The following is a 12,006-nucleotide window of genomic DNA, read 5'->3' on the forward strand; positions in this document are numbered from 1 at the left end:
CTACCCAGAAGGCTGAGACAGGAGAATCACTTGAACCCAGGAGGTGGAGGTTGCAGTAAGCCAAGTTAGCACCAGTGCACTCTAGCCTGGGCGACAGAGTGAGATTCCGTCTCAAAAAAAAAAAAAAAAATTACGAAATCATTTTCAGTGATTTGCTTCCTAATTTTCACTAGATATTAGGTTCCTAAGGGTTAAGACATTTAATTAATATATGTAATTAAAACTACAAGTAGTAAGGGTAAAAGGAAACAACTGTATATGAAAAATGAATATAAATGTGAAAGATATGTGGAGAAAGTAAGATGTGTTTTTAACAGGGAAAGTATACAAGGTATATGTTTGCATTAAGAAAAGCAGCACTTTGTCTTTTTCTCACCTTTTATTTTAGATACGGGGTATGTGTGCAGGTTTGTTACTTGGGTATATTGCATGATGCTGAGGGTTAGGGTGTGAGTGATCCAATCACACAGGTACTGAGGATAGTACCCAATAGTTTTTCAGCCTTGAAAACCTTGAGCCTCTCTCCCTCCCCCTCCTCGAGCAGTCCCATTTTTACTGTTGCCATCTTTATGTCCACCAGTACTCCTGTGTTTACTTTCTACTTATAAGTGAGAACATGAGGTATTTGGTTTTCTGTTCCTGCACTAATTGACTTAGAATAATGAGTAATTTTGTTTTAGAGCAAGATGACTGACCGTTCTAGAATAAAAAAGAAGAAAATGAGTAAGACAAAAACTCAACAGATACAGAAAGTTGTGGATCTGTGAAGGAGGAATTTTGTATGTGGTCAAACTACTAAGATTAGGTATTTTATTCATAGCATTAAAAAATAAGCTCAGTAATGTATTCATACAAAGTTAGAATTCAGTTTTCTTTTTTTAGAGTTGGGTCTTTGTATGTTGCCCAGGCTAGAGTACAGTAGCTGTTTACATTCATAGGTGTAATCATAAATCATAGCACACTACAGCCTTGAACTCCTAGGCTCAAGTGACCCCTCTGCCTCAGCCTCCTGAATACCTGGGACTATAGGCATGCACTATCCCACCTAGCTTAGAATTTGGTTTTCTTTCTGTTAAAAGGGCGAAGCTTTCTTGGAGTGTTAGTCTACTCTTGATTATAAAAGATTTTTTTCTTTTTTTTTTTGAGATGGAGTTTCGCTCTTGTTACCCAGGCTGGAGTGCAATGGCGCGATCTTGGCTCACTGCAACCTCCGCCTCCTGAGTTCAAGCAATTCTCCTACCTCAGCCTCCCGAGTAGCTGGGATTACAGGCACGCGCTACTATGCCCAGCTAATTTTTGTATTTTTAGTAGAGACGGGGTTTCACCACGTTGACCAGGATGGTCTCGATCTCTTGACCTCGTGATCCACCCGCTTCGGCCTCCCAAAGTGCTGGGATTATAGGCGTGAGCCGCTGCGCCCAGCCAAGATTTTTTTCTTTAAGTAGTTGGCCTAGAAAACAAAGATGTCATGTTTTATCAAGATAATTTCTTTTCTTTTCTTTTTTTTGAGACAGAATCTCGCTCTGTCACCAAGCTAGAGTGCAGTGGCGTGATCTCAGCTCACTGCAACCTTTGCCTCCTGGGTTCAAGTCATTCTCCTGCCTCAGCCTCCCGAGTAGCTGGGACTACAGGCTCGAGCCACCACGCCCAGCTAATTTTTGTATATATATATTTTTTTTTAGTAGAGATGGGGTTTCACCATGTTGGCCAGAATGGTCTCGATCTCTTGACCTCATGATCCACCTGCCTCGGCCTCCCAAAGTGCTGGGATTACAGGCAAGAGCCACCATGCCCAGCCTATCAAGATAATTTCTTATGCTTTATGTTATCTTTTATTAGGTCTTTGATTATTTTCCAAAAAGTGAATCTTTTCAATATTAAAAAAGAGTATTTTTTTTCTTACAGGTAGGTAACTTTCTGTACTTGCCTTTAAAGTCTTTTATCACTTTGGTATTGTTTCACAGTGGCTTGTGATCCTATTTACTCAAGGGTTGTAAATCTTTTGCATTTTTCACAGCTTTCCTCGAATTGACTTTGGGAGGTACCAGAAGGGTCCTTGGAATATCTCAGATGAATTTATTTTCTCCCCTTCTAAAAAGAGAGATTGGCCGGGCCCAGTGTGGCCAATCTCTCTTTTTTATGCCTATAATCCCAGCACTTTGGGAGCCCAGGTGGGTGGATCACCTGAGGTCAGGAGTTTGAGACCAGCCTGACCAACATGGCAAAACCTTGTCTCTACTAAAACTACATGGCGTGGTGGCACATGCCTGTAATCCCAGCTACTCAGGAGGGTGAGGCAGGAGAATCGTTTGAACCCGGGAGGCAGAGGTTGCAGTGAGCCAGGGTCGTGCCATTGCACACCAGTCTGGGCAACAAGAGCAAAACTCTGTCTCAGGAAAAAAAACAATAAATAAATAAAAATAAAAATAAATGAAGGAGAGATGCTAAACTAATTAGGCTTATTTGATATGTTAAATTGCATGATAAGCATTTTGAAATACAGGTAATGTTTAACTTTCTTAGGTTACATTTATATTGATACATATTAATAGAAATGTCCCAGAATTAATTTCTAAAAATCTGATATGTTCTGGTATCACTCATAATTCTGTTATCTTAAAGTGTTGTATCAAAACAGTCAAATTTCCTTGGCAGTTGCGTAATACAAAATTGCACCTGTAATCTCGGCTACTTGGGAGGCTGAGGCAGGAGAATCATTTGAACCCAAGAGTCGGAGGTTGAAGTGAGCTGAGATCATGCCATTGCACTCCAGCCTGGGCAACTAGAGTCAAACTCCATCTCAGAAAGAAACAAACAGGGCCAAGCACGGTGGCTCATGCTTGTAATCCCAGCACTTTAGGAGGCTGAGGTGGGCGAATTGCTAGGTCAGGAGTTTGAGACTAGCCTGGCCAACCTGGTGAAACCCTGTCTCTACTAAAAATACAAAACATTAGCTGGGTGTGGTGGCAGGTGCCTGTAATCCCAGCTGCTCGGGAGGCTGAGGCAGGAGAATCACTTGAACCCAGGAGGCGGAGGTTTCAGTGAGCTGAGATCATGCCATTGCACTCCAGCCAGGGCAACAAGAGCGAAACTCTGTCTCAAAAAAAAAAAAAAATTAACTGTGATTATTTTTGGTAAAAATGGGAATGACCATAAAAGAGATTGTATTTCAGTAGAAAACTACAGTGCATGTATTATCAAATTCTAGTCCTGTTCATTTTTTTGAGGTTTTGTTTTCTCCCTGTAAACTGGGTTGAATCCTGACTTTCCCTAGTTTCACTGAAAACTAAAACTTCCCTTTTCCAAAGCCTTGCAAACTGAAAGTAGATAAATTTAAATTTCAGAACAATCACTACAGCAGACTGCGTCTGGATGGCCCTGGTTATGTCATCAGGAAGTATTCTGATGAGCTCTCCAGGTGGCCCACCTGGCAGCAGGCATGAAGGCCGTCCAGATCAGATCCGCTGTAGTCTGTGATGTGGATAATAATGGCTATGTGACCTTGTGCCCCAGTGCAACTGCTGATGGTGATTACTCTAAACGACTCTTCACTCCAGTGACTGCATCACTCAGTGGTAATGGAGAGTAAAGCTCTACCATCTGGTCAGCCTCTCAGCTTGCCCAGTGGGGATTTGTTTAAGTAAATTTTTTTGTTTGTTTGAAACAGAGTCACTCTGTCACCCAGGCTGGAGTGCAGTCGCACCATCTCGGCTCACTGCAACCTCTGCCTCCCAGGTTCAAGTGATTCTCCTGCCTCAGCCTCCCAAGTTTAGCTGGGATTACAGGTGAGCACTACTACACCCAGCTAATTTTTTTTTTGTATTTTTAGTGGAGACAGGGTTTTACCATGTTGGCCAGGCTTGTCTCAAACTCCTGACCTCAGGTGATCCACCCGTCTTGGCCTCCCAAAGTGCTGTGATTACAGGTGTGAGCCACTGCACTCGGCCTGTTTAATTAAAATGGAGACCAGGCCTGAAGAATCCCTAAGCAGACAAAACAATTTAGGCCTTGTAAGTGACCTCAAGCTTGTTTAAATTGAAAACATAAGTGAAACTTGAGTCATTTTTGTCTGTTTGATTGTTTTTTGTTTTTGGTAGAGACAAGGTCTTGCCCAGGCTGGCCTCAAACACCAGCCATCTACCCTGCCTCAGCCTCACACCCAAAGTGCTGGGATTACAGGCAAGAGTAATTTCTTTTCTTTTTTTTTCTTTTTTGAGACGGAATCTTCTCTGTCACCCAGGCTGGAGTGCAATGGCACGATCTTGGCTTACTGCAGCTTCCACCTCCTGGGTTCGAGTGATTCTCCAGCCTCAGCCTCCTGAGTAGCTGGGATTACAGTCACCTGCCATCAAGCCCAACTAATTTTTGTATTTTTGTAGAGATGGGGGTTTCGCTATGTTGACCAGGCTGGTCTTGAACTCCTGACCTCAGGTGATCCACCCACCTTGGCCTCCCACCCAAAGTGCTGGGATTACAGGCATGAGCCACCATGCCCTGCTGAATCGTTTCTGATAAATGCTTACATTAGATAGAGATAAATTTTAACCCTACTGCATCATAGTAACCAACTAACATGGTTATGTAACTACTGACTTTCCAACAGGATAAACCAAAGAAAGGAACTGTGTAACTGTAACAAATCAAATGATTTCTTTATTGTGCTTCCACATTTTCCCAATAAAAACTTGCTTTTGCTATTTTGTCTCTGGAATACTAAACCTCTTTCAGTCAGGTGTTCCCCAATTCAAAAATTGCTTCTTACTCAAATAAACTCGACAATTTTATTGTGAGTCAGATTTTTCTTTCACACATGGTTGTAAAACATGCTGTTAGTAAGGAATGTGACTCAGATCTACATCCAGCTCCTGGTGCAGTTTCTTTTTCTGTCACCAGGGCCACCTTGCTGGCTTGCCACAGGCTCATGGTAATGACTGGGCATCATTCATGGGAAATTGCACTGTGTAAGCAGGCCCCAGGCACATTTTCAGCTGCAAAGTGGAGGAATAGCAACTGGTGAGGTAAAATGAGAACCAAGGGACTGTGGGAGAATGGAAACAGCTGAGAGAGCTTCTGGAAGGTTGCGGTGGTCTATTGCATTTCATGTTATTGAGAAACTGAGTCAGGCTGATTTCATGGGGCTGATGAAATGAAGTGCTGCCGAGGAAGATGCTGAGCTCCGGAGGTGAAAAGGGATGAGAAAGCCTAAGAAGACACAAGTGCAGTACCTAAAACAACTTGAAATTGTCTAATGTTGCACGTTAAAATAAAATGAAAGTTTCCAGTATCTGAACTACAGTGATTTGTCTTTAGATTTTGAAATATAAAAGCCTTTATTCTATTTTCTTTTTTAAGATGGAGTCTTACCCTGTCGCCCAGGCTGGAGTGCAGTGGTGTGGCACCATCTCGGCTCACTGCAACCTTGGCCTCCTGGGTTCAAGCAATTCTCCTGCTTCAGCCTCCCGAGTAGGTGGGATTACAGGTGCCCGCCACCATGCCGGGCTAATTTTTGTATTTTTGATAAAGACAGGGTTTCTCCATGTTGGCCAGGCTGGTCTCGAACTGCTGACCTCAGGGGATCTGCCAGACTCGGCCTTCCACCTCGAGGTGATCCGACACCTTGGCCCTGGTGTCCCACTTTTTTGCCGGTTTTAGATCCCAGCCTCCTCCTGCGGTCACAGTTGGAAATGCAGAGAAATTCGCTCCTGAAGTTGTCGGGGCTGGCGAGGGCTTACTCGCTCCCCACGCCCTCCCTGTCTCCAGCTTTGCGCTCCCAGCCCAGGTGCTGCTGGTTCACATTTTTCACCCGCAAATTGCTATTAACCCTCCAGGCGTGGTCCTGGGGCGCGTGCTGCAGATGGAGCCAATCCCTGACGGCTTGTGTTGTCTCTGAGGAAACAGCAGCTTTAGGTCTTAGGCAGAAGTCCTTCTCTCCTTGGAGAGACTGGGACAGGGTTTCTTTCCTCCAGTGGCTGGGCTGCCTCCGCAGGCAATCAGAAGGGTGCTCCAAGGAGGCTGCTGAAGGTTGGACCGACCTTCCTGGGACCCATTTTCTTTTCTTTTTTTTTTTTTTTTATAAAGATGGGGTTTCACCATGATGGCCAGGCTGGTCTTGAACTCCTGACCTCACGTGATCCACCGACCTCGGCCTCCAAAATGCTAGGATTACAGGCGTAAGCCACTGCGCCCGGCCCATTTTCTTGATTTTAATTTTTTTGCTTGGTAGTAAATTGTGATATTTATACTATCATAGCACAAGCAGAACAGTGAGTCGTGTTTCGCAGCTGCTGCCAGGGATCTTGTGCTTTACAAGTCCTGCCACCTTTGCAGAGCTATATTGGGGGTTTTTGGGTTTTGGGTTTTTTCTTTCTTTTTTTTTTTTGGTGGGGGGATCTTTTTAAAGAGATGAATCTTGCTATGTTACTCAGGCCACTTTGCCTGGGAATGCCACATTTTAATTCTCTAGGAAGTTAGGGGGCAAAACTCCTGTATTTCAGGGAGGTGACATGTCTTCAGTCACCTTCCTGATAGGAAATTTCCCCATGAAGGACAAAGTTATGCCCTTGATCTGGATTTTGACAAAGTGAGGCATTTCCCTTCCACAGAAGATGGGACTGAGCACATCCTTGCTTGCCATCCTCGCGCCTGGTAAGTCTGGTGGGATGACTTCCTCTGTTTGGTTTCTCCTACCATGGGGTCCTAAGGCATCACATGCTGGACACTGCCCTTGTCCTCTGACAGCAGCCTGGGGTCTCCAGAAGCTGGGTGGAGTTGCCTTATGAGCACTGAGTGGCCTATAAGAAGGTGCAGGTGGAGGGTGTCATCTCCATCCTCTGAAGGTTTGTGCACCCTAAACTTAACCAAGAGGGAGAGCCTGAGACAGGGACAGAGAATCAGGGCAGGGTCTAGAAAGCCTTCCCCCAACTTCAGGTCCACCTTAAGGTATGGGGCCCATCCTCACCCTCTCACTGTCATCTAATAGTCCCGGGGGTGGGGGGTGGAGCTGGGAGGCAAGTTACCTGACGCTCAGTAGAGTTCAGGCTGGGTGCCAGGGACACTCACTCCTAGTCCATCTCCTTGCTGCTTGAGTAAGGGAGAAATCCCCGGGCCTACTGTGTCCCAGAGGGAGGAAACACACACAGTACTTTCCAGGGAGCCCTATCTTTGTCTCAGGGACTCCAGGCTCTTTTTCATGTCTGGGCCCCACCTGGCACCTGTCCCAAGACTCACTCCTGAGATGGGATTAAGTGAGAAGCAGATGGAGGAGCCAAGCCTCCTCCCTAAGGGACCAAGTGCTCACACCCAGCAGAAACACCTACATGCCGGCCTGAGCTGGGGCAAGGAGGTACCAGCCAGGATATGGTCTCAAGGGCAAGTCCTCAGCTCAGGATTGAGATGAAGACACCCAGAAGTCTGGCTAATAGAGCAACTGGTCCACAGGGGGGATACCAGGTGCTAGCTGATGCAGTAACTGGAGTAGGGGGCAGGCTGAGCTTGGGGCTCTCCACGGGCACAGTGAGAGTCTCATCTGCACAGTCACAACAGTCACGATGCGTGCAGGGGGTCCAGGAGGTCCTAGAAGGTCTAGATGGGTTGAAATAAGCCTGGTCATGAAGAGAGAAATATGTTTGGATTTTATTTATCTCATTTATTTTTTACTCTCGACTTGAAAACCCTATCCCAGGTCTAGTGAACCCAGAGTAAGGAAAGTCCAGAAGCTGCTGGAGGAGCTGTGGGAGCTTCAGCCTCCCTTCTATGCCCCTCCCTGTGCCCTGATGCGAACCTTCACTACCTCCCTGCAATGACAATGTTCACTGCCAGGACCCATGCCCCAGGGTCTTCCTCTTCAGTCTGAGAGATCACCATCAGGCATGGCCCCCACCCCTCCCTTGCTGGCCCACAATGGAATCAGCCTCTCCGGTTTCTGGTAATTTCATCAGGGCTGCATCACATTGCTAAAGCTAGAGATAACATCTCCCTGTGGGTAAACCTTCCCTGCCAGAGCCCCCTGAAGCTGGACCCAGGCTGAGAGGAGAGACTCTGGGATGTGGGATGAACTTAGGGGTGTGAGGGTCTACCAGGAAGAAGTAGGTTGGCTGTGATGCCAGCACAGAGCTCAGAAATGCGGCCATTGGATACTGGAGACTAAGAGGAGGAGAAGAGGGCAGGAGCTGGTGGGGGGCTTGAGGAGACCCTGGGCTCCTGTCCTGCTGTAAGCCTTGCTGTCTCCTGATATCTACAGCCAGGCCCTACAGACACCTCCAAGCCTGGGTGCAAGCAGAGACCCATCATTCCCAGGCCTTGGAGAACTGGTCCACCTTAACTGGGCAGCCTGTGGGGCGGGACACTGGCCAATGCCCCAGCCCAGGCCTCTGTGCTGCACACACTGCCAGCCTGCCATTGGGCCCCTTGCAGTGGGCTGCAGCCCCAAACCATGGTCCAGGGTACCTTGGAGCCAGACAGTCCCCTCTGGGGCTGGGACTGGGATGGTGACAATGACTGGGATAGTGCTGTGCTGGCCCTCCTGGCGCTGGCTGTGGTGGCTGCCACAGCGCTGGCCTTACACTGGTTTGGCTCCGGGCGCGACCAAGAGGTGGCAGGACCAGTGTCCACAGCCCTCGGGGCTCAACCTCATCAGGCAGGAAGAGCTGAGCCGGCCCTGCAACCGAAGTCTAAGGTCAGTGATGACAGCGAGGGGCAGAGCCCAGGGCAGGGGAAGCAGGAGCCTCCAGGACGCAGCCAGCAGAGCCCTGCCCTTGCTGCAGCGCCTGGCGGGGGCCTGGCCGCCATGGCCACGCTTCCACTCAAGACAGCCGGCGAGGAGGCCCGTAGAGGGGTATTGGGACAGCAGCGGGGCGGCGCCATCCCCATGGCCCCCCGAGCTGAAGGAAAGCAGCCTCCCAGGCCAGGCACTGCCCTCCTGGGCAAGAGCGAAGCAGGGGGGATGTCAGCCCCCGTCCTGATTCACTTCACCCCTCGGAACCCTGGAAGCGAAGCGGAGGCGCAGGCGGAGGCAGGTGATGTCAAGGCGCCGTTTGGCCAGGCCGCGGGCCCTGCGGGGCAACAGGACACCGGCCCCTGGCAGGCGGGCGCGGGGCCCTCGGGCTCGCTGGGGAGAGGCCGGGGCCGGCGACGGCGGATGGACGCTGGCTTGGGAGACAGAGTCCGCCGCCCCCGGAAACTGGACCAGCTCCGCCTGGGCGCCGCGGAGAGCGTGTGGGACGCGGTGGATGAGGCCGCTGCCCTGGACGCCCACGCGCCCGGCCTCCCCACAGGATCCCCGCTCGCTCAGGAGCCCGCACCCTGCGCCCAGCAGCCTGGGTCCCAGACGGAGGGCTCTGGGGCCAAGGCTGGCGGGAGCAGGGAGGCTCCGGGGGTCCCCGTCCCCGGAGGAGGCTGGCCCTGGGCCAGGAGGGAGGTCCTCGGCACCCGGAGCTCCCGCCCGGCCCCAGGATCCACGCGCCCCTGGCTGGAGAGTCCGCCTCAAGGACTCTCACTTTCCTCTCAAGGGCGGGGGGCTACAGGGGCCTACGCTGCGGGCGAGGCCGGGGCTTACGGCTCCAGAGACGACAGTCGGGCCACTGACCTGGGGCCCACGGCAGCAGTCCGCCGCAACCGCGCCTCCTCCCCGAGCCGTAAGCCCTGCCCGCGCTCTGCCTCCTTGCCTGGGACTCCCGGCCCGGGGGTCTCACCTGAAGCCCTGACTCTCCCGACCCCCTCTCCTTCAGATTCTTTGCCCCTGGGGGTTACCCAGGGTCCTTCTGTGGGAGAAAATCTCAGAGCGGCGCCAGCCCCAAGTTCAGCCTCAGCCCAAGTCTTAACTTCAGCTCCAACCTCAGTCCTAGCCCCATCCCTAGCCTCGTGCCCAACATCAGCACCAACCCCAACCCCCACCTCAGCCCCAGCCCCAGCTCCAACTTCAGCCCCAACTCCAACTCCAGCACCAGCCCCAGCCCCAGCCCCAGCCCTAGTCCCTACCCTCACCTCAGCCCCAGTCCCAGTTCCAACTTCAGTGCCAACCCCATCCCCCACCTCAGCCCCAATCCCAGCCACATCCCCTGCCCCAGCTGGCGGGTCAAGGGCTGTATCTCAGGAGAGTGTGGCTCTCCCCAGGCGCTACCAGGAGGGTCAGGTCTCAGCCAGCTGGGGAAACCTTATTGCCATGGTGCTTAGAAGCCATCCCTTCCCCAGGCAAGACAGGCCCCAAGGGAGTGTCCCAAGGGCGGTTCCTGGGAGTTCTGTGGATCCCAGCACTTGCACACACTCTGAGGACAGACATGGTTCCTCTTCTTCAGTGGGGACGGTGATGGGGACAGGTACAGGGGCCCTGGTTGAGGCTGGAGGTCAGCCACGGCCAAGAAGCTCCGAGACCAAGGGAGCGCCCAGCCCAGACCCTTCCCCAGGCCTAAGAGGAGAGGGAACCAGGGAGAAGAGTCTAGACTTGCTGCCCCAAGCCGCAACGCCCAGGGACTCCGCACAGCCCCCTGCGCAGAGGCCGTCTGGCCCTGTGGCCTCCCCCTCTGTGAGGCACTCACAGCCGGTGCCCCAGCCACGGAAACGCAGCAGGTGTGAAATCACCGGGACCTCAGAGCAGGAAGTCAGGCCAGCCGCCCCAGGGGACCCCCAGCAGGAGGTGCCGGCGGCGGTGGGCAGCCCTGCCGGCTGCAGCGGGGCGCTCACAGAGAAGCAGAAGGAGGCTCGGAAACTCATGGTGTTTCTGCAGAGGCCCGGGAGTTGGGGGGTGGTAAAAGGGCCCCAGAAGCCCAGCTTACGGGCACTGGCGCCCACCACGGCAGCGGTCCTGAGACGGCAGCTGGACCTGGGCAGTTGCCTGGACGTGCTGGCCTTCGCCCAGCAGCACGGGGAGCCTGGCCTGGCGCAGGAAACCTACGCGCTGATGAGCAACAACCTGCTGCGAGTGCTGGGAGACCCACGCCTCTACCGCCGGCTCAGCGCGGCCGACCGTGAGCACATCCTCAGCCTGCGGACCTGCCGGGGCCAGGCGGTGCTGGGCGTCATCGTGCTGCCCAGCCTCTATCAGGGGGGTCGCTCAGGGCTCCCCAGGGGCCCTCGTGGCGAGGAGCCTCCTGTGGTGGCCCCTGTGCTCCTGTCTCCACGTACGCACCTGCACGTGTTCAACCCCCAGGAGAACACCTGGCGGCCCCTGACCCAGGTGCCCGAGGAGGCCCCGCTCCGGGGCTGCGGTCTCTGCACCATGTACAACTACCTGTTTTTGGCGGGGGGCATCCGTGGCTCCGGTGCCAAGGCCGTTTGCTCCAACGAGGTCTTCTGCTACAACCCTCTGACCAACATCTGGAGCCAGGTTCGGCCCATGCAGCAGGCCCGAGCCCAGCTCAAGCTGGTGGCCCTGGACGGGCTGCTCTACGCCATCGGGGGCGAGTGCCTGTACAGCATGGAGTGCTACGACCCGCGCACAGACGCCTGGACGCTGCGGGCGCCCCTCCCTGCAGGCACCTTCCCTGTGGCCCACGAGGCTGTGGCCTGCCGTGGGGACATCTACGTCACCGGGGGTCACCTCTTCTACCGCCTGCTCAGGTACAGCCCTGTGAAGGATGCCTGGGACGAGTGTCCATACAGTGCCAGCCACCGGCGTTCCAGCGACATCGTTGCGCTGGGGGGCTTCCTGTACCGCTTCGACCTGCTGCGGGGCGTGGGCGCTGCCGTGATGCGCTACAACACGGTGACCGGCTCCTGGAGCAGGGCTGCCTCCTTGCCCCTGCCCACCCCCACACCCCTGCGCTGCACCACCCTGGGCAACACCATTTACTGCCTCAACCCACAGGTCACTGCCACCTTCACGGTCTCTGGGGGAACTGCCCAGTTCCAGGCCAAGGAGCTGCAGCCCTTTCCCTTGGGGAGCACAGGGGTCCTCAGTCCATTCATCCTGACTCTGCCCCCTGAGGACAGGCTGCAGACCTCACTCTGAGTGGCAGGCAGAGAACCAGGGCTGCTTCACTGCTCTCCAGGGAGACCCTGTGGGGTGGATCT

At 52.8% G+C, this 12,006-nt stretch overlaps 1 protein-coding gene across 1 annotated transcript; it reads left to right on the forward strand.

Moving 5' to 3' along the window:
- Positions 1-8,431: 8,431 nt before the first annotated feature.
- Positions 8,432-11,944, forward strand: KLHDC7B (kelch domain containing 7B). The gene has a single exon (XM_012434338.2). It carries the CDS (start codon positions 8,432-8,434, stop codon positions 11,942-11,944), a length of 3,513 nt encoding a protein of 1,170 aa, XP_012289761.2.
- The last annotated feature ends 62 nt before the right edge of the window (positions 11,945-12,006 follow it).

The sequence above is a fragment of the Aotus nancymaae genome, unplaced genomic scaffold (genome assembly GCF_030222135.1).
Source record: "Aotus nancymaae isolate 86718 unplaced genomic scaffold, 86718_ANA_hifiasm-v0.15.2.pri h1tg000076l, whole genome shotgun sequence".
NCBI classification, from domain to species: Eukaryota; Metazoa; Chordata; class Mammalia; order Primates; family Aotidae; genus Aotus; species Aotus nancymaae.

Bases quoted from the DNA above. Each gene is read 5' to 3' on its own strand.
- KLHDC7B (XM_012434338.2), top strand. From the start codon at position 8,432: ATGGTCCAGGGTACCTTGGAGCCAGACAGTCCCCTCTGGGGCTGGGAC.